Raw genomic sequence first — 20,923 nt, 5'->3', positions numbered from 1 at the left:
GCGATCTTCCAACTTTTCGATACCATTTTTGTAGTACGATTTGTCTTTCGCTTCAAACTAGGCCTCAGTTTCGGTGATTACTTCTTCATTGGCGCTGAATTTCTTTCCAGCGAGCACTCTTTTGAGGTCTGAGAACAGAAAAAGGTCGCTGGGGACCAGATATGGCGAATACGGTGGATACACAAGCAATTCGAAGCCCAGTTCATGCAATTTTGCCATTGTTTTCATTGATTTGTGACACGGGGCATTGTCTTGATGAAACAGTCCCTTTCTTTTCTTCAAATGGGGCCCTTTTTTAACAATTTCATCCTTTAAACGATACTATAATGGCTGTTGATGGTCTGGCCCTTTTGGAGGTAATCAATGAATATTATCTCTAACTTGCGCATCCCACAATACTGATGCCACAACCTTGCCAGCTGACTGTTGTGTTTTTTCTCGCTTTAGATTCGGTTCATCGTGTGCAGTCCAATCAGTTGACTGTCGATTGGAGTCCGGAGTGAAATAAGAATATTTTTTTATCAACTTGATATGAAACATATTCGAGTAAAATTCATATTTCTACTCGAAGATAGCTATTACGCCCCTAGCGGTAGAGGTATTAACTTCAAAACAATTTTCAATGTGTTTTTTGTATATCTACTTCAGTGGTAAAATCTTTTACCGCAAGTCTCTTCGATGAGTGGATCCTGAGATAAAGCCGCTTACCTCACTCATTTGCCCACCCTGAACAATATCATAGTGAGCTCAAGACGTGCGATGCATGGGTTTTACAGAATTGCATAGATTTTTAATAATTAGTCTACAAAAAAATCAAATGGAATAGTCAACGTAATACTGATCAGTGTGATGTAAAAGAAGAAACGAAGATCAATATGAGATGGAAAACTTATGTTGGATATATTAACTTAAGGAAAATATGAGTAAAACGCGAGGAATACTAACCTTTTGTAGCTTCTGTGAATTGAAATAGAATCCTGTTTTCATTATCGAATGGTGTTTATCAAGAAAAAGAAGGGAACGCACTGATGTGAAGTCACTGTTTTGGAGACAACAATATACCTATATATGGTGTCCAATGGTACAATTGGTCTATGAAACGTGGACTCAAATGCTTCTGACTTAACGTCATTACTTTCCTCATTTTATTTTCTATTTTCTCCATGAATTTTCATTATTGTGATGAAGCTCACAATTAGTAGGCAATATTGCAAAAGGGTTGAAAATTTTTTATTCATATAACATGCAAAATCTCAATTTTTTTCAATATCACAAGTTCATCTTCAAACATTGAGTCAGTGACTGAACACTTGTTTTGATTTCACTTAACTTTACTTTGACTCTGATAATTAGAACAGCTTGAAATTGTGCACGGAGCTTGAAATCGTTATTTCATATTGTAGTGACTTTGCTTGCCCGAGAGGTGGGGTTATGAATGATGCGACACACTCTTGTGCCGCGTTTCAGCAGAGTCACCTCTCCATGATGAAGTGAGGGGGTGTTTTGCGAAGAGATCTCTGGATAGCCCAACTGAAGAGTCCACAAGTGATCTCGGGAAGAAACACTGCAATCCTTATAGAGAGGAAACAACGAAATTTGACCGTCGAAATATTTACAATCAACTTCGTCAGTTCAGTGGTCTCGAAGTGTTGGTTAACTTTTTTTCGATCTTCTTCTAGAAATCTCCGAAGTTTTGGTATTCAATCCTTGTGAAATTTTGCGTCTGAAACTTTCATTTCACACCAATATCCTAATTTTTATCACAATCGGATCCGCAGTTTTGAGATGAATAGACAAACATAAATTTGAACGTCCATATTCACAGATTATGATTAACCGAGGCATTCGAGACTTGAACCTACTTACCTTGAAAAGTTTTCAGTTCTTTTGGTTTAGGTGTTATCGTGTTTCCGTCCAGCTGGACAGTTATTCTTGATTTTGATTATGAAGTCGTCATGACAGACATTAGAACGAAAGGAAAGAATGCTTTGTTTGGTGAACTAGCATCCAATAATAATTTTATTCATAATTGATCTAGGTTACAGGGTTCTCTTGTCTCTTCGTGGCCTTTTCAAATAAGATTCCTTTTATGTGAAAAGTAGTTTGTGGCACCTCTAAATTCTAAGTTCTTCTCCGATTCTAGGCACATAAAGGATTTGAAATTGACCAGCAGGTGGGGGTTGCAATCAACGAAAGGATGCCCTAAATGAAAGAATAGAGAACATATGTTCTGCATCTACCTGATAGATGGAGTTCAGTATTCTTATATATGTTCCTTGGAATAAAGATCTTAATTCTTATTATTATTATTTGTTCAATGAATTTTCGGCATCGACTGCTAACGACATACCTAAGTCATAGATCTTTACTATTATTATTCTCGCACCGTTTAATATTTAGTAAGATTTGATAATAGAAAAGTTTTCGGTTTAAGTTCTCTGAGTTTTCCTTTCCATCACTCTACTATAGTGAGTTACGCGGTGTGTCAGTAATGTCAAGCCGCAGGTTCGATTCCAAAGGGATTGAATACTTTTTTCCATTCCACATGTCACAATATATACTTTTTTCATTTATTATGAGCAGAATCATCAACCATTATCAGACGAATAAACTTATATTATTATAAGCAGAAGTCTGTACATTCTTCCATCTCACAAATAAAATAAGCGTCATTTAAACAAGGTCCGTCATGCCAAATAAAACGTTCAAACTTCCAAATGTCCATACAATTTTCTATATTTCCGGAATTATCTGGCTGAAAGGGGCCCCAATCGGTGTAATTAAAATATTTTCCAGTGGATAACCACACAAATTTTCCTTCTTCTCCTAAATCTGATCCAGATGTCCAGAAATGATCGAGTCCTTTTGCTAAAAATTTGGTTAAATATAGTTATTTTAAGATAAATATACTAAAAGTATAGACCTGATATCGAGGAATAAATTCAATTAATGAAAAACACATACCATGTTTTGAAAGATGATCTAAAATTCTTGTATTTTCATCATCAGATTCAATACTCAGTAGGTTCATTCCATGATCTCTGCAGAATTGCATCGCTTTGAAGAAATTAGCCTATGGAATTGAGAAAGTAGAAGTTGATTTTTATGGAAATTATAATTGAATTATGGATGATTGCAATTGATGAAAATTTATTATGATCTAGGTATAGTATATCCAAAGTCACTTGGAGGAAGATGAATATTTCAATTATACAAGGTTTGTCCAAGTTTCCAGAAATTCCTTTGGGCCCAGTGAATGTATTGCCTAACAATACTTTTAGATAAACCCCGGTATTTTGCAGATCGCGGTATCCACTTCAAAGGGACATCTATGGCCAAGAGTTTTTATGGAATAGTTCAAGTGACTTTGAATAAACTTTACACATATGAATATAATGAAGTTATTCTTCAGATTGCCAAAATATCAAAGAAAGCCGTAGATTCAACCATCGAGTATTGATTCTCAAAAAGAATCATCTGTTTGTTTCATCTCGGATCGACTTCAATTTAGTGCAAGATCCTAAATGAACAAATCGTGTATCATAAGCGATATCAAAAGGGCATCTAATTTTTGTGAAAAAAATCTATATAAATAAACCAATGTCGAATGAATCGAACATATCACAACTATCTACTCTTTAATTTCAAATAGCGACTGTAATATTCAAGAAGGAATATTGTGTCATTTTATTTTCAATGTAGTGTCCCTCCATATCATTTTTTTTTTTAATTTCATGAATTTATTCTGAATTAAATTTTATTATCTTATTATAATCATCTTTTTCAGAGGGTTCTTCATAGACGTTTTGATTCCAATTAAGTTTTCTATGGTTGAAAAATTATACAACTTCATTTCAGAATAAACCTGTGTGTTCTTTCATTTATATTTTTACCTTAAAGTATGTTCCAAAATAGTAAAAACGGCCGCCAAGATCAACTAAGGGAATTCCAGAAAATTTTATCTTCTTGGGACAGTCCGCTAAAACAACAAAAAATGTTTAAGTCACTGTAGTATTTCATATATTCTTCTATTATTCTTATTTGTTATTGCTTACGTGCTGCAGATATAAGCCCACTGTATAGAATAGATATTTCATTGCCATTTGGTTGATTATTCAATCTGGTATTAACATCCTTCGTAACCTCTCTCACTCCTATATGTAAAAGCCAATTTGGGTAGTTTCTTTCAGAAGAAGTATAAGCTGAAATAAAAATTTCTCATTTTCGAAAGATCACGCTTCATAACTTGGTTGATTGAATTTCTTGACTTCCATAGTTGAATTTTCCAGTGGAACGAATGTGTGGATAATACGAGTGTATCGAATCCTTATAAAACCCTGCTCCAGATCGGAAGATGAGCAACAAATGTGATATATAATTAATTCATCACAGTTTACTCAACTTGATATTTATTATGATAGCAGTGTGAAATTTTTTTCTCAAAATCTGTAGCAGATACGACAAAACTACAGTAATCCAAAAACTGAATAGTAATACAGTTTTTGGATTACTGTAGTTTTTTGAAAAAAAACCTTTACTCTAAGTAGTAACTTAGGTTAAAGGTTTTTTATATTTTTTCGAAATACCAGTGATTCACTAAAAAATATTGTTTGAAGAAAAAATGCAGGCACTATTCTAAAAGAATATCATCCTGTAGATTTTCAATTGAAATTGGCATATCACATCATGTTAAACTTAAAATGGAATATTCATGCAAAATTTCAGTTCATTTTTCTCTGAAGGTATCTCGAAAACAAATCGTTTCCGGCCAATACTTATGGGAGGAATTACCCATTTTCGTTTGCACCTCCAATTTAGGAACACTCTGTATAACCTCTATGGCAAATATTTTTCAGGATAACTTCGAAATATGAAAAGCAGTCCTAGCTCAATTTGATGATACCTTACCGAAAGAATTGACACATCTCGAATCTGAAATTATGTTTCAGAATAGTTGAGGATGAAAGTAAAATTTCGATATTATGCATGAATTTTCAATGGTTCTATTAACGCGATCAACTTACGCAACCCCTAGTTAGATTAGGCCCATTAAGGATCCAAACTGCATCATTCGAGATCCACACCTATTTAGAAAATTAGAAGTTACTAGCTCATTTCGTTCGGGAGTTATCGAACTGCCAGACTTACGAACATATTTGAATTCGACCACCCATTAGTCATCAGTAAGTCGAAACTTATAGCTTCACATTATTCCCTTCTCAAAATTCAAAAATTGTAGTCATTCCGACGAAATGATAGAGCCATGTGTCTTCCGTTAAACAAGCTCTCATAAATTTGGTACAATAACACAGTGAATCAATTCTCATACATTATAATCTATGATACGAGAAAAAAAATGGCAATACATAGTTGTTTTTCACAAATCAAGAATAAAATTATGGATATAACATACCGAAGACATGGAGAAATAACGAAACCAAAATAAATGTTTTGAACATTTTCACATAAGAGACCTGAAGATGATTCTTAACTGGTACTACCTTATTAATCTATATGTATCTTCATATTTATACTGCAAATTTACGGTTCTTCACCTCATCCCATACAAACTCAATTCGGGAATTGGTAAAACCGGTGATGATCGAATTTTATGATATGAATTCAAGAATATGTAAACAACCTGGATGGTTTAACTGACGACTAATCATAGTATTGAGATAAGATGCAAGAATCGCAAGATGATTGACAGTAAAAATTAACCCAACGAACATAGATAAGATTTGAACATATTTGCTTTCCGTTGATTCTTTATTCAATTGGAATCTAAACAACTTAAAATTTTTATGTAGTGCCTCATATAATCATCTCAATATGAAATTTGTTCGAATACCAATCAGAAAAAAAATTGGTGTGACATTTCACTCCCCAAAATGAATCATCTACAGTTTGTATTTTTGGCTGTTGCAAAATTTTTATCTGTCGAAAAGTTTTAAGTTATTGTATACTCGAAGAAGCTGAAATTTCAATGAAACTATTAATGCCCCCACTATAATACCCACACTGGATTCGATTTGAATCGGACTAGTGAAATGCAAAATATTGAGTCCTAGTAATTTTGCGTTGCCAGTGCATAATGCGCACAGATGTATTCGAAAGAGCTAACATTTATATTGAAATACTTATGATTTAGATTCACTTTTCATACCGAATTATCAGACTAGTAGATCATAAGTTCAGACTCTTAGAATAAGTGTTTGCGGAGACACAGTCTCTGAAAAGATTTTAGCTCTTTTCGTTCAGGAGTTATCGTGTTTCCGGCCGGCCAGTTATTCTTGATTTGGACTATAAATTCATTTTAAGCATTCTAGGCTCAAAATTCGAAAATGACAGACATAGAACGAAAGGAGAGAACGCTTTGTTTGGCGAACTAGCGTCCAATAATGATTTTATTCAATATTGATCAAGGTTACAGGGTTCTCTTGTCTCTTCGTGGCCATTTTCAAACAAGATTCCTTTTATGTGTATGGTAGTTTGTGGCATCATTTAATTCTAAGATATTCTGCGATTCTAGAATTTAGGCACAAAAAGGATTTGAAATTGACCGACAGATGGGGGTCGCCATCAACGAAAAGATGCCCTAAAATGGATTGGGGAACATAAATTCTGCATCTAACCGATAGATGGAGATGGGTACTCTTATATAAGTTTCTTGGAATGAATATCTTTATTCTTACCATTTTTTTTTCAAATCTTTATTATTATTATTATCGCACCGTTCAAAATTTTGTAACTGTGGTTTTATACTACGAAAGTCTTCGGTTCAAGTCCGCTCAGTTTTCCTTTCCATCATCCTCTTAATGCCCTAGTGAGTTACGCGGTGTGCCAGTAAACGCAGGTTCGCTTCCAAAGAGGTTGAAAATTTTTTTGCATTTCACGTGTCTCAATATAAAACCTGTTTCTATTCATAATTTATTATGAGCAGAAGTCAGTACATTCTTTCATCTCACAAATAAAGTTATATTGATTTGTACACGGTATGTCATTCCAAATATAACGATCGATCTTCCAAAGTTCCAAACAGTTTTCTATCTTTCCGGAATTATCAGGTTGAGGGGGACTCCAGTTGGTGTAATTTAAATATTTTCCAGTGGATAACCAAACAAATTTTCCTTCTTCTCCTAAATCTGATCCAGATGTCCAGAAATGATCGATTCCTTTTGCTAAAAATTTGGTTAAATGTAGTTATTTTAAGATAAATATACTAAAAGTATAGACCTGATATCGAGGAATAAATTCAATTAATGAAAAACACATACCATGTTTTGAAAGATGATCTGAAATCCTTGTATTTTCATCATCAGATTCAATACTCAGTAGGTTCATTCCGTGATCTCTGCAGAATTGCATCGCTTTGAAGAAATTAGCCTATGGAATTGAGAAAGTAGAAGTTGATTTTTATGGAAATTATAATTGAATTATGGATGATTGCAATTGATGAAAAATTATTATGATCTAGGTACACATATGAATATAATGAAGTTATTTTTCAGATTGCCAAAATATCAAAGAAAGCCGTAGATTCCAACATCGAGTATTGATTCTCAAAAAGAATCATCAGTTTGTTTCATCTCGGATCGACTTCAATTCAGTGCAAGATCCTAGATGAACAAATCATCATCATTCATCAATTTCCACTCATAGACTTTCACTAAATTTTGGTTCATAGTGTATCATAAGGGCATCTAATTTTTGTGAAAAATAACTCTATAAATAAACCAATGTTGAAAAAATTGAACATATCATAATTATCTTCTCTTTAATTTCAAAAAGTAATATTCATACCGAATTGCAGGAATATTGTGTCATTTTATTTTCAATTAAATGTCCCTCCGAATTCCTTTTTTTGATAAATTTTATAAAGTCATTTTGAATTAGATTTTTCAATAGTATAATCTTCATTTTCAGAGGGTTCTTCAAACACGTTGTGATTTCAATTAAGTTTTCGAAGGTTGAAAAATTGTACAACTTCATACTTCATTTTAGAATACAGCCGTGTGTTCTTTCATTTATATTTTTACCTTAAAGTATGTTCCAAAATAGTAAAAACGGCCGCCAAGGTCAACTAAAGGAATGCCAGAAAATTTTATCTTCTTGGAACAGTCCGCTAAAAAAACAGAAAAAATTTAAGTCACTGCGGTATTTCATATTGTTCTGTTAATCTTATTTGCTATTGCTTACGTGCAGATATAAGCCCACTGTTTAGAAGAGATAATTCATTGCCATTTGGTTGATTATTCAATCTGGTATTAACATCCTTTGTAACCTCTCTCACTCCTATATGTAAAAGCCAATTTGGGTAGTTTCTTTCAGAAGAAGTATAAGCTTAAATAAAAAATTCTCATTTTCGAAAGATCTCGCTTCATAACTTGGTTGATTGAATTTCTTGACTTCCATAGTTGAATTTTCCAGTGGAACGAATTACTTTGCTTAATTATTAGGGAATAACTAATTCAAAGTTAGAGAAGCTCAACTTTTCTATGACAATTATATGAGTGTATCGAAACCTTATAAAACCCTGCTCCAGATCGGAAGAAAAGCAACAAAAGTGATATATAATTAATTCATCACAGTTTACTATATTTATTGTGATAGCTGGGTGGAATTTTTTTCTCGAAATCTGTAGCAGATACGACAAAACTACAGTTATCCAAAAACTGAAAAGTAAAACAGTCTTTGGATTACTGTAGTTTTTTTACAAAAAAAACCTTTAATCTAAGTAGTAACTCAGGTTGAAGGTTTTTTTTATATTTTTTCGAAATACCAGTGGTTCACTAAAAACCATAGTCTGAAGGAAATATGTAGGCACTGTTCCAAAAGAATATCATCCTGTAGATTTTCAATTGAAATTGGCATATCACGTGATATAAAACTTAAAATGGAATATTCATGCAAAATTTCAATTCCTTCTAAAGATATCTCGGAAACAAATCGTTTCCGGTCAATACTTATGGGACGTATCGGAGGAATTACCCATTTTCGTTTGCACCTCTAATTTAGGAACACCCTGTATAACCTGTATGGCAAATATTTTTCAGGATATCTTTGAATTATGAAAAGCAGTCCTAGCTCAATTTGATGATACCGTACCGAAAGCATTTAAACATCTCAATTCTGAAATTATGTTTCAGAATAGTTGAGGTTGAAAGTGAAATTTCGATATTATGCATGAATTTCCAATGGTTCTATTAACGCGATCAACTTACGCAACCCCTAGTTGGATTATGCCCATTTAGGATCCAAACTGCACCATTTGTGATCCACACCTACCCAGAAAATTTTATGTTCCTAGCTCTATTCGTTCGGGAGTTATCAAACTGCCAGATGGACGAACATATATGAATTCGACCAACGATTCGTCATCAGTTAGTGGAACCTTGTCGTTTGACATTATTTCCCTCTCAAAATTCAGAAATTCTAAGCATTGCGTCGAAATGATAGAGCCATGTGTCTTCCGGTGAACAAGCTCTCATAAATTTGGTACAATAACACAATGAATCAATTCTCATTACATTATAATCTATGATACGAGAAAAAAATGACAATACATAGTTGTTTTTCACAAATCAATAATAAAATTATGGATATAACATACCGAAGACATGGAGAAATAACGAAACCAAAATAAATGTTTTGAACATTTTCACATAAGAGACCTGAAGATGATTCTTAACTGGTACTACCTTAGCAATCTATATGTATCTTCATATTTATACTGCAAAATTACGGTTCTTCACCTTATCCCATACAAACCTAATTCGGGAAGTGGTAAAACCGGTGATGATCGAATTTTATGATATGAATTCAAGAAGATGTAAACAACCTGGATAGTGGATGGTTTAACTGACGACTAATCATAGTATTGAGATGTGATGCAAGAATCGCAAGATGATTGACAGTAACAATTAACCCAACGAACATAGATAAGATTTGAACATATTTGCTTTCCGTTGATTCTTTATCCAATTGTAATCTAAACAACTTGAAATTTTTATGTAGTGCCTCATATATTCATCTCAATATGAAATTTGTTCGAATACCAATCAGAAAAAAAAATGGTGTGACATTTCACTCCCCAAAATGAATCATCTACAGTTCGTATTTTTGGCTCTTGCAAAATTTTCATCTGTCGAAAAGTTTTAAGTTTTTGTATACTTGAAGAAGCTGAAATTCCAATGAAACTATTTATGCCCCCACTATAATACCCACACTGGATTCGATTTGAATCGGACTAGTGAAATGCAAAATATTGATCGAGTCCTAGTAATTTTGCGTTGCCAGTGCATAATGCGCACAGATGTATTCGAAAGAGCTAACATTTATATTGAAATACTTATGATTTAGATTCACTTTCCATACCGAATTATCAGACTAGTAGATCATAAGTTCAGACTCTTAGAATAAGTGTTTGCGGACACACAGTCTCTGAAAAGTTTTTAGCTCTTTTCGTTTAGGAGTTATCGTGTTTCCGGCCGTCCAGTTATTCTTGATTTGGACTATGAATTCGTCATCAGTGAGTCGAATATCATCGTCTTTAAGCGTTCTAGGCTCAAAATTCGAAAATGACAGACATAGAACGAAAGGAGAGAATGCCTTGTTTGGTGAACTAGCGTCCAATAAAAATTTTATTCATAATTGATCAAGGTTACAGGGTTCTCTTGTCTCTTCGTGGCCTTTTCAAACAAGATTCCTTTTATGTGTATGGTAGTTTGTGGCATCATTAAATCCTAAGGTATTCTGCGATTTTAGAATCTAGGCACATAGAGGATTTGAAATTGACCGACAGATGGGGGTCGCCATCAACGAAAGGAAGGATGCCCTGAAATCAAAGATTGGGGAACATAATTTCTACCTCTACCCGATAGATGGAGATGGGTATTCTTATATATGTTTCTCAGAATAAATAGCTTTATTCTTACCATTTTTTTTCAAATCTTTATTATTATTATCGCACCGTTCAGAATTTTGTAATTTTGGTTTTATACTACGAAAGTCTTCGGTTCAACTCCGCTGAGTTTTCCTTTTGATCATCCTCCTAATGCCCTAGTGAATTAGGCGGTGTGCCAGTAAATCTCGCGACGCAGGTTCGATTCCAAAGGGATTGAATACTTTTTTGCATTTCACGTGTCACAATATAAACCCTGTTCGAATTCATAATTTATTATAAGCAGAAGTCGGTACATTCTTTCATCTCACAAATAAAGTTATATTGTATTGTACACGGTTCGTCATTCCAAATATAACGATCAATCTTCCAAAGTTCCAAACAGTTTTCTATATTTCCGGCATTATCTGGTTGAGGGGGACTCCAGTTGGTGTAATTTAAATATTTTCCAGTGGACAACCACACAAATTTTCCTTCTTCTCCTAAATCTGATCCAGATGTCCAGAAATGATCGATTCCTTTTGCTAAAAATTTGGTTTAATATAGTTATTTTGAGATATAGATACTGAAAGTATAAACCTGATATCGAGGAATAAATTCATTTAATGAAAAACACATACCATATTTTGAAAGATGATCTAAAATTCTTGTATTTTCATCATCAGATTCAATACTCAGTAGGTTCATTCCATGATCTCTGCAGAATTGCATCGCTTTGAAGAAATTAGCCTATGGAATTGAGAAAGTAGAAGTTGATTTTTATGGAAATTATAATTGCATTATGGATGATTGCAATTGATGAAAAATTATTATGATCTAGGTACACATATGAATATAATGAAGTTATTTTTCAGTTTGCCAAATTATCCAAGAAAACCGGATAGATTCCAACATCGAGTATTGATTCTCAAAAATTGAACATATCACAATTATCTACTCCTCAATTTCAAAAAGCGATTGTAATATTCATGCCGAATTGCAGGAATTTTGTGTCATTTTATTTTCAATGAAGTGTCCCTCCGAATTCTCTTTTTTTTTAAATTTTATAAATTTATTTTGAATTAGATTTTTCAATAGTATAATCTTATAATCTTCATTTTCAGAGGGTTCTTCAAACACGTTGTGATTTCAATTAAGTTTTCGATGGTTGAAAAATTGTACAACTTTATTTTACAATATAGCCGCGCGTGTGTTCTTTCATTTATATTTTTACCTTGAAGTATGTTCCAAAATAGTAAAAACGGCCGCCAAGGTCAACTAAAGGAATGCCAGAAAATTTTATCTTCTTGGAACAGTCCGCTGAAACACCAGAAAAAATTTCACTGCGGTATTTCATATTTTTCTGTTATTCTTATTTGTTATTGCTTACATGCAGATATGAGCCCACTGTATAGAGAAGATATTTCATTGCCATTTGGTTGATTATTCAATCTGGTATTAACATCCTTTGTAACCTCTCTCACTCCTATATGTAAAAGCCAATTTGGGTAGTTTCTTTCAGAAGAAGTATAAGCTGAAATAAAAAATTCTCATTTTCGAAAGATCACGCTTAATAACTTGGTTGATTGAATTTCTTGACTTCCATAGTTGAATTCTCCAGAGGAACGAATTACTTTGGTTAATTATTGGGGAATAATTAATTCAAACTTAGAGAAGCTCAACTCTTCTATGACGATTATACGAATTCTTATAAAACACTGCTTTAGATCGAAAAATAAGCAACAAAAGTGATATATAATTAATTCATCACAGTTTACTTAACTTGATATTTATTGTGATAGCTGTATGGAATTTTCTTCTCGAAATCTGTAGCAGTTACGACAAATCTATAGAAATCCAAAAACTTTATAGTAATACAGTATTTGGATAACTGTAGTTTTGTCAACAAAAACCTTTAATTTAAGTAAGAACTAAGGTTGAAGGTTTTCTTTATATTTTTTCAAAATACCAGTGATTCACTAAAAAATATAGTCTAAAGGAAAAATGCAGGCACTGTTCCAAAAGAATACCATCCTATAGATTTTCAACTGAAATTGGCATATCACGTGATATAAAACTTAAAATGGAATATTCATCCAAAATTTCAATTCCTTCTGAAGTTATCTCGAAAACAAATCGTTTCCGGCCAATGCTTATGGGACGTGTCGGAGGAATTACCCATTTTCGTTAGCACCTCCAATTTAGGAACACCCTGTATAACCTCTATGGCAAATATTTTTCAGGAAATCTTTGAAATATGAAAAGCAGTCCTAGCTCAATTTGATGATACCGTACCGAATGAATTGACACATCTCAATTCTGAAATTATGTTTCAGAATAGTTGAGGTTGAAAGTGAAATTTCGATATTATGCATGAATTTTCAATGGTTCTATTAACGCGATCAACTTACGCAACCCCTAGTTGTTTTATGCCCATTTAGGATCCAAACTGCACCATTCGTGATCCACACCTACCCAGAAAATTTTATGTTCCTAGCTCTATTCGTTCGAGAGTTATCAAACTGCCAGATGGACGAACATATATGAATTCGACCAACGATTCGTCATCAGTTAGTGGAACCTTGTCGTTTGACATTATTTCCCTCTCAAAATTCAGAAATTCTAAGCATTGCGTCGAAATGATAGAGCCATGTGTCTTCCGGTGAACAAGCTCTCATAAATTTGGAACAATAACACAATGAATCAATTCTCATTACATTATAATCTATGATACGAGAAAAAAATGACAATACATAGTTGTTTTTCACAAATCAAGAATAAAATTATGGATATAACATACCGAAGACATGGAGAAATAACGAAACCAAAATAAATGTTTTGAACATTTTCACATAAGAGACCTGAAGATGATTCTTAACTGGTACTACCTTAGCAATCTATATGTATCTTCATATTTATACTGCAAATTTACGGTTCTTCACCTTATCCCATACAAACCTAATTCGGGAAGTGGTAAAACCGGTGATGATCGAATTTTATGATATGAATTCAAGAATATGTAAACAACCTGGATGGTTTAACTGACGACTAATCATAGTATTGAGATAAGATGCAAGAATCGCAAGATGATTGACAGTAAAAATTAACCCAACGAACATAGATAAGATTTGAACATATTTGCTTTCCGTTGATTCTTTATTCAATTGGAATCTAAACAACTTGAAATTTTTATGTAGTGCCTCATATATTCATCTCAATATGAAATTTGTTCGAATACCAATCAGAAAAAAAATTGGTGTCACATTTCACTCCCCAAAATGAATCATCTACAGTTTGTATTTTTGGCTGTTGCAAAATTTTTATCTGTCGAAAAGTTTTAAGTTATTGTATACTCGAAGAAGCTGAAATTTCAATGAAACTATTAATGCCCCCACTATAATACCCACACTGGATTCGATTTGAATCGGACTAGTGAAATGCAAAATATTGAGTCCTAGTAATTTTGCGTTGCCAGTGCATAATGCGCACAGATGTATTCGAAAGAGCTAACATTTATATTGAAATACTTATGATTTAGATTCACTTTTCATACCGAATTATCAGACTAGTAGATCATAAGTTCAGACTCTTAGAATAAGTGTTTGCGGACACACAGTCATCAGTGAGTCGAATATCATCGTCTTTAAGCGTTCTAGGCTCAAAATTCGAAAATGACAGACATAGAACGAAAGGAGAGAACGCTTTGTTTGGCGAACTAGCGTCCAATAATGATTTTATTCATAATTGATCAAGGTTGCAGGGTTCTCTCGTCTCTTCTTGGCCTTTTCAAACAAGATTCCTTTTATGTGTATGGTAGCTTGTGGCATCATTTAATTCTAAGGTATTCTGCGATTTTAGAATCTAGGCACAAAGAGGATTTGAAATTGACCGACAGATGGGGGTCGCCATCAACGAAAAGATGCCCTAAAATGGAAGATTGGGGAACATAAGTTCTGCATCTACCCGATAGATGGAGATGGGTATTCTTATATATGTTTCTTAGAATAAATATCTTTATTCTTACCATTTTTTTTTCAAATCTTTTTTATTATCATCGCACCGTTCAGAATTTTGTAACTTTGGTTTTATAATACGAAAGTCATCGGTTCAAGTCCGCTGAGTTTTTATTTTGATCATCCTCCTAATGCCCTAGTGAGTTAGGCGGTGTGCCAGTAAATCTCGCGACTCAGGTTCGATTCCAAAGAGGTTGAATACTTTTTTGCATTTCACGTGTCAAAATATAAACCCTGTTCGAATTCATAATTTATTATAAGCAGAAGTCAGTACATTCTTTCATCTCACAAATAAAGTTATATTGATTTGTACACGGTATGTCATTCCAAATATAACGATCGATCTTCCAAAGTTCCAAACAATTTTCTATCTTTCCGGAATTATCTGGTTGTGGGGGACTCCAGTTGGTGTAATTTAAATATTTTCCAGTGGATAACCACACAAATTTTCCTTCTTCTCCTAAATCTGATCCAGATGTCCAGAAATGATCGATTCCTTTTGCTAAAAATTTAGTTAAATATAGTAATTTTAAGATAAAGATACTAAAAGTATAGACCTGATATCGAGGAATGAATTCAATTAATGAAAAACACCTACCATGTTTTGAAAGATGATCTGAAATTCTTGTATTTTCATCATCAGATTCAATACTCAGTAGGTTCATTCCGTGATCTCTGCAGAATTGCATCGCTTTGAAGAAATTAGCCTATGGAATTGAGAAAATAGAAGTTGATTTTTATGGAAATTATAATTGCATTATGGATGATTGCAATTGATGAAAAATTAGTATGATCTAGGTACAAATATGAATATAATGAAGTTATTTTTCAGTTTGCCCAATTATCCAAGAAAACCGGATAGATTCCAACATCGATCATTGATTCTCAAAAATTGAACATATCACAATTATCTACTCTTTAATTTCAAAAAGCGACTGTAATATTCATGCCGAATTGCAGGAATATTGTGTCATTTTATTTTCAATGAAGTGTCCCTCCGAATTCCTCTTTTTTATAAATTTTATAAATTTATTTTGAATTAGATTTTTCAATAGTATAATCTTCATTTTCAGAGGGATCTTCAAACACATTGTGATTTCAATTAAGTTTTCGATGGTTGAAAAATTGTACAACTTCATTTTAGAATAAAGCCGTGTGTTCTTTCATTTATATTTTTACCTTGAAGTATGTTCCAAAATAGTAAAAACGGCCGCCAAGGTCAACTAAAGGAATGCCAGAAAATTTTATCTTCTTGGAACAGTCCGCTGAAACACCAGAAAAAATTTAACTGCGGTATTTCATATTTTTCTGTTATTCTTATTTGTTATTGCTTACGTGCAGATATAAGGCCACTGTTTAGAAGAGATAATTCATTGCCATTTGGTTGATTATTCAATCTGGTATTAACATCCTTTGTAACCTCTCTCACTCCTATATGTAAAAGCCAATTTGGGTAGTTTCTTTCAGAAGAAGTATAAGCTTAAATAAAAAATTCTCATTTTCGAAAGATCTCGCTTCATAACTTGGTTGATTGAATTTCTTGACTTCCACAGTTGAATTTTCCAGTGGAACGAATTACTTTGCTTAATTATTAGGGAATAACTAATTCAAAGTTAGAGAAGCTCAACTTTTCTATGACATTTATATGAGTGTATCGAATCCTTATAAAACCCTGCTCCAGATCGGAAGATAAGCAACAAAAGTGATATATAATTAATTCATCACAGTTTACTATATTTATTGTGATAGCTGTGTGGAAATTTTTTTCTCGAAATCTGTAGCAGATACGACAAAACTACAGTTATCCAAAAACTGAATAGTAAAACAGTTTTTGGATTACTGTAGTTTTTTGACGAAAAAAACTTTTAATCTAAGTAGTAACTTAGGTTAAAGGTTTTTTTATATTTTTTCGAAATACCAGTGGTTCACTAAAAACTATAGTCTGAAGGAAATATGTAGGCACTGTTCCAAAAGAATATCATCCTGTAGATTTTCAATTGAAATTGGCATATCACGTGATATAAAACTTAAAATGGAATATTCATGCAAAATTTCAATTCCTTCTAAAGTTATCTCGGAAACAAATCGTTTCCGGTCAATGCTTATGGGACGTATCGGAGGAATTACCCATTTTCGTTTGCACCTCCAATTTAGGAACACCCTGTATAACCTCTATGGCAAATATTTTTCAGGATATCTTTGAAATATGAAAAGCAAGTCCTAGCTCAATTTGATGATACCGTACCGAAAGAATTGAAAAATCCCAATTCTGTAATTATGTTTCAGCATAGTTGAGGTTGAAAGTAAAATTTCGATATTATGCATGAATTTTCAATGGTTCTATTAACGCGATCAACTTACGCAACCCCTAGTTGAATTATGCCCATTTAGGATCCAAACTGCATCATTCGTGATCCACACCTACCGAGAAAATTTGAAGTTCCTAGCTCTTTTCGTTCGGGAGTTATCGAACTGCCAGATGGACGAACATATTTGAATTCGACCACCCATTAGTCATCAGTAAGTCGAACCTTATAGCTTGACATTATTCCCTTCTCAAAATTCAAAAATTGTAATCATTGCGTCGAAATGTTAAAGCCATGTGTCTTTCGGTAAACAAGCTCTCATAAATTTGGTACAATAACACAGTGAATCAATTCTCATTACATTATAATCTATGATACGAGAAAAAAATGACAATACATAGTTGTTTTTCACAAATCAAAATTAAAATTATGGATATAACATACCGAAGACATGGAGAAATAACGAAACCAAAATAAATGTTTTGAACATTTTCACATAAGAGACCTGAAGATGATTCTTAACTGGTACTACCTTAGCAATCTATATGTATCTTCATATTTATACTGCAAATTTACGGTTCTTCACCTTATCCCATACAAACCTAATTCGGGAAGTGGTAAAACCGGTGACGATGAAGTTTTATGATATGAATTCAGGAAGATGTGAACAACCTAGCTGATATAAATGACGACTAATCATGGTATTGAGGTTATGCATATATGCGAAAAAATTTGGTATCTTGGGATGATTGATATTCGATGGTATCAAATAATCCAACGGACATAAGATAAGATTTGGACATATTTGCTTTCCGTTGATTATTTTTACAAGAGGAATCAAAACAACTTGAATCATTCATTTACTGCATCACATATTCATCTCAATAAAAGGTTTGTTCGAATGCAATGCTCATTATTTCCTGCATTATCTGGTTGTCCAGGAGGCCAACTGTGTAGATCAAGGGTTTTTCAGTTAACAACCAAACAATACACTGCGACAGTTATACTTCTGGCTGAGTCAGTTGTTGTTATCGACAGCGAAGCATTCATTTTCAAAATTGAAGTTATAACTCGAATGTACCGGGTTTTTCACCATAATTTGACCCCCCCTTTAACTTTGTTACTAAAAGAGGTAAAAAAAAATGTTTTCTACAAAAGTTTCACGAAATCGAATAGTGTTTTCTAAAATGATTTCAAAAAATTAAATATATAGGTACAGAACGCCTGAAGCTATGGCTTTGCGACCTTTTGGTTTTTTCATACGAATTTGATGGGATTTCTGTTTCTGTCAGAACTTAAAGACACAATTTGGTTTTTCAGTGCATCAGTTGAAGAATATCTTCTTTCGGCCATAACTTCAGAACACCTGAAACTATCGCTTTGCGACCTTCAGGTTTTTTCCTGCAAATTTGATGGCACTGCTGTTTCTGTTAAAAAATCATTATTATATCATCATTACATTTGGAATTTCGGAGTAAAATGAACAAATCGAAAGCAGCGAAAAACAAAATTATCATGAGTATATTTTGTCCTCAATCAACAAGGTATTATCTTTCAGACGAGATCTAATTTGCTCAAAAATGTTGAGCCAAACTGAAGTTATAGGCATTTCAATCCGTCAGATTTCTCCCTTTCTCCTTTCCTTATTTGATGTCGTAAAATCGAAAGTGATAATTCATAAAGATAGAGAATTTTCCAAGGATTACAGTGATTATATTTTTTCTTCATTTTTATATGAAACATTTTCGAGTAAAATTCATTTTTCTACTCGACGATAGCTATTACGCCCACTAACGGTAGAGATATGAACTTCAAAACAATTCCCAGTGTGTTTTCTTGTACACTTTAGTGGTAAAATTCTTTACCGCAAGTCTCTACGATGAGTGGATCCTTAGATATAGCCGCTTGAGTCGTTTATTTGCCCACCCTGTACATATATTATTATGTGAATTCAAATTGTTGCTTCATTGAAAAATTACTCAGTGAAATTAGAATGTCCGGGACTCTGCATAATAATGATATAGATGGAACCAAACTTGTTCAGAATAGTCTGAGTGTGTTGTGGGAGTGGACAATTCAAAATCGGAAACCAACAATTGCGTTGCAGCAGAGTCACCTCTCCACGATGATAGTGTCTTGGGTAGAGATCTCTGGATAGTCCAACTGAAGAGTCCACCAGTGATCTCGGGAGGAAACACCATAATCCTTACAGACAGGGTACCGAGAAAGACTTGCCAAAATATCAAAACTCAACTTCGTCGTTTCAGTTGTCATGGGAGTATTGGGTAAAAATTTTTCGAAAATCTTTTCGAAGTGTTTATAGTTTTGGTTGTAGTGACTGTGTCTGCCCACAGATGGCGCTATAACTGTATGCGTCATATTAGTTTTTATAGTTTTGGTTATTCAATTTACATGTTATTTTGCACGTAGCCTGAAACTGTTATTTCACACCGATATCCTCATTTTTATAATGATAACAGACCAATTGAAAAGTCCCTGGTCTACCATACTTAAACACATTTTTTGGGCAAAATTCGATTTTATTATTCAACATAGTTGCCTTCGAGGGCGATACAGCGTTAAAACTTTTCGATATCATTTTTGTAGTACGATTTGTCTTTCGCTTCAAAAGTGGCATCAGTTTCGGCGATTACTTCTTCATTGGCGCTAAACTTTTTTTTCAGCGAGCATTCTTTTGAGATCTGAAAACAGGAAAAAGTCGCTGGGGACCAGATCTGACAAATAAGGTGGATGCAGAAGCAATTCGAAGACCAATTCATGCATTACCACCAATAGTATACCTTGCGCATACCAGAAGACTCATGCCATATCCTTGCCAGCTGACTGTTATGTTCTTCCTCGCTTTGGATTCGGTTCATCGTATGCAGTCCACTCAGCTAACTTTCGATTGGACTCCGGAGTGAAATTATGGAGCCATATTTCATCCATTGTCACATATCGACGCAAAAATTCAGGTTTATTGCATTTAAACAGCTTCAAACACTGCTCAGAATCATAAACACGTTGTTGCTTTTGATCGATTGTGAGCTCGCGCGGTGCCCATTTTGCACACAGCATTCTCATGTACAAATTTTCGTGAATGATATGAAGTACATGTTCAGATGATGTCTTCACAATGTCTGCTATCTCGATCAACTTCACTTTACGCTCATTCACAATAATTTTGTGAACTTTCTTGATTTTTTCGTCGGTAACAGACTCCTTTGGGCGTCCACTGCGTTCGCCGTTTTCGGTGCTCATTTCACCACCTTTAAACTTAGCATACCAATCAATGATGATTGATTTTCCTGGTGCAGACCCCGGAAACTCTTCAGCAAGCCAAGATTTTGCTTCAACTGTATTTTTTTCCTTCAAAAAGCAATATTTCATCGGCACACGAAATTCTTTTTTTTTCCATCTTTTTTCAAATAACAAAAGTAGCTAGACTCACAACGCAATATCTCACAAACTAATGGTCGGACTGCTGTCAAATTTTGACACGTATAGTTTGAAGGTTGGTACTAACTGAAAATCATATGGATTTAATACTAGCACCGCCATCTGTGCATCAGATCGGGGACTTTTCAATTGGCCTAATAATTAAACAATATTTACGGAACTCCTGGTCGGATTAACCGCGTCATTCGAGACCTATTCTGAAATGTTTTTAGCTCTATTCGTTTAGGAGTTAACGTGTTTCCGGTCTGCCCAACAGTTATTTT

General features: G+C 33.7%; 4 protein-coding genes across 5 annotated transcripts; all 4 read right to left on the bottom strand.

Moving 5' to 3' along the window:
* Positions 1 to 2,556: 2,556 nt before the first annotated feature.
* LOC123684089 (C-type lectin 37Db-like) lies at positions 2,557 to 6,151 on the bottom strand. Of its 2 annotated transcripts, none has more exons than XM_045623211.1 (5): positions 5,414 to 5,678; positions 4,056 to 4,202; positions 3,894 to 3,979; positions 2,965 to 3,073; positions 2,557 to 2,868 (listed from the first exon to the last, which is right to left on the bottom strand). In XM_045623211.1, exons 1-5 carry the CDS (start codon positions 5,457 to 5,459, stop codon positions 2,621 to 2,623), a joined length of 636 nt encoding a protein of 211 aa, XP_045479167.1. In that variant the 5' UTR covers positions 5,460 to 5,678; the 3' UTR covers positions 2,557 to 2,620. The 2 variants fall into 2 exon arrangements, with proteins under 2 accessions (XP_045479167.1, XP_045479168.1); XM_045623212.1 differs by having other exon boundaries at positions 2,763 to 2,868; positions 2,924 to 3,073; positions 5,414 to 6,151.
* Positions 6,152 to 6,916: 765 nt separating this feature from the next.
* Positions 6,917 to 9,740, bottom strand: LOC123684091 (perlucin-like). The gene is made up of 5 exons (XM_045623214.1): positions 9,614 to 9,740; positions 8,200 to 8,343; positions 8,040 to 8,125; positions 7,278 to 7,386; positions 6,917 to 7,181 (listed from the first exon to the last, which is right to left on the bottom strand). Exons 1-5 carry the CDS (start codon positions 9,657 to 9,659, stop codon positions 6,934 to 6,936), a joined length of 633 nt encoding a protein of 210 aa, XP_045479170.1. The 5' UTR covers positions 9,660 to 9,740; the 3' UTR covers positions 6,917 to 6,933.
* Positions 9,741 to 11,162: 1,422 nt separating this feature from the next.
* LOC123684090 (perlucin-like) lies at positions 11,163 to 13,840 on the bottom strand. The gene is made up of 5 exons (XM_045623213.1): positions 13,683 to 13,840; positions 12,273 to 12,416; positions 12,117 to 12,202; positions 11,524 to 11,632; positions 11,163 to 11,427 (listed from the first exon to the last, which is right to left on the bottom strand). The coding sequence occupies exons 1-5, from the start codon at positions 13,726 to 13,728 to the stop codon at positions 11,180 to 11,182; spliced, it is 633 nt and encodes a 210-aa protein (XP_045479169.1). The 5' UTR covers positions 13,729 to 13,840; the 3' UTR covers positions 11,163 to 11,179.
* Positions 13,841 to 15,132: 1,292 nt separating this feature from the next.
* Positions 15,133 to 17,803, bottom strand: LOC123684088 (perlucin-like). The gene is made up of 5 exons (XM_045623209.1): positions 17,646 to 17,803; positions 16,231 to 16,374; positions 16,075 to 16,160; positions 15,494 to 15,602; positions 15,133 to 15,397 (listed from the first exon to the last, which is right to left on the bottom strand). Exons 1-5 carry the CDS (start codon positions 17,689 to 17,691, stop codon positions 15,150 to 15,152), a joined length of 633 nt encoding a protein of 210 aa, XP_045479165.1. The 5' UTR covers positions 17,692 to 17,803; the 3' UTR covers positions 15,133 to 15,149.
* Between the last annotated feature and the right edge of the window lie 3,120 nt (positions 17,804 to 20,923).

The sequence above is a fragment of the Harmonia axyridis genome, chromosome 7 (assembly GCF_914767665.1).
Source record: "Harmonia axyridis chromosome 7, icHarAxyr1.1, whole genome shotgun sequence".
NCBI classification, from domain to species: domain Eukaryota; kingdom Metazoa; phylum Arthropoda; class Insecta; order Coleoptera; family Coccinellidae; genus Harmonia; species Harmonia axyridis.
This window is presented reverse-complemented; position numbering and strand designations above follow the sequence as displayed.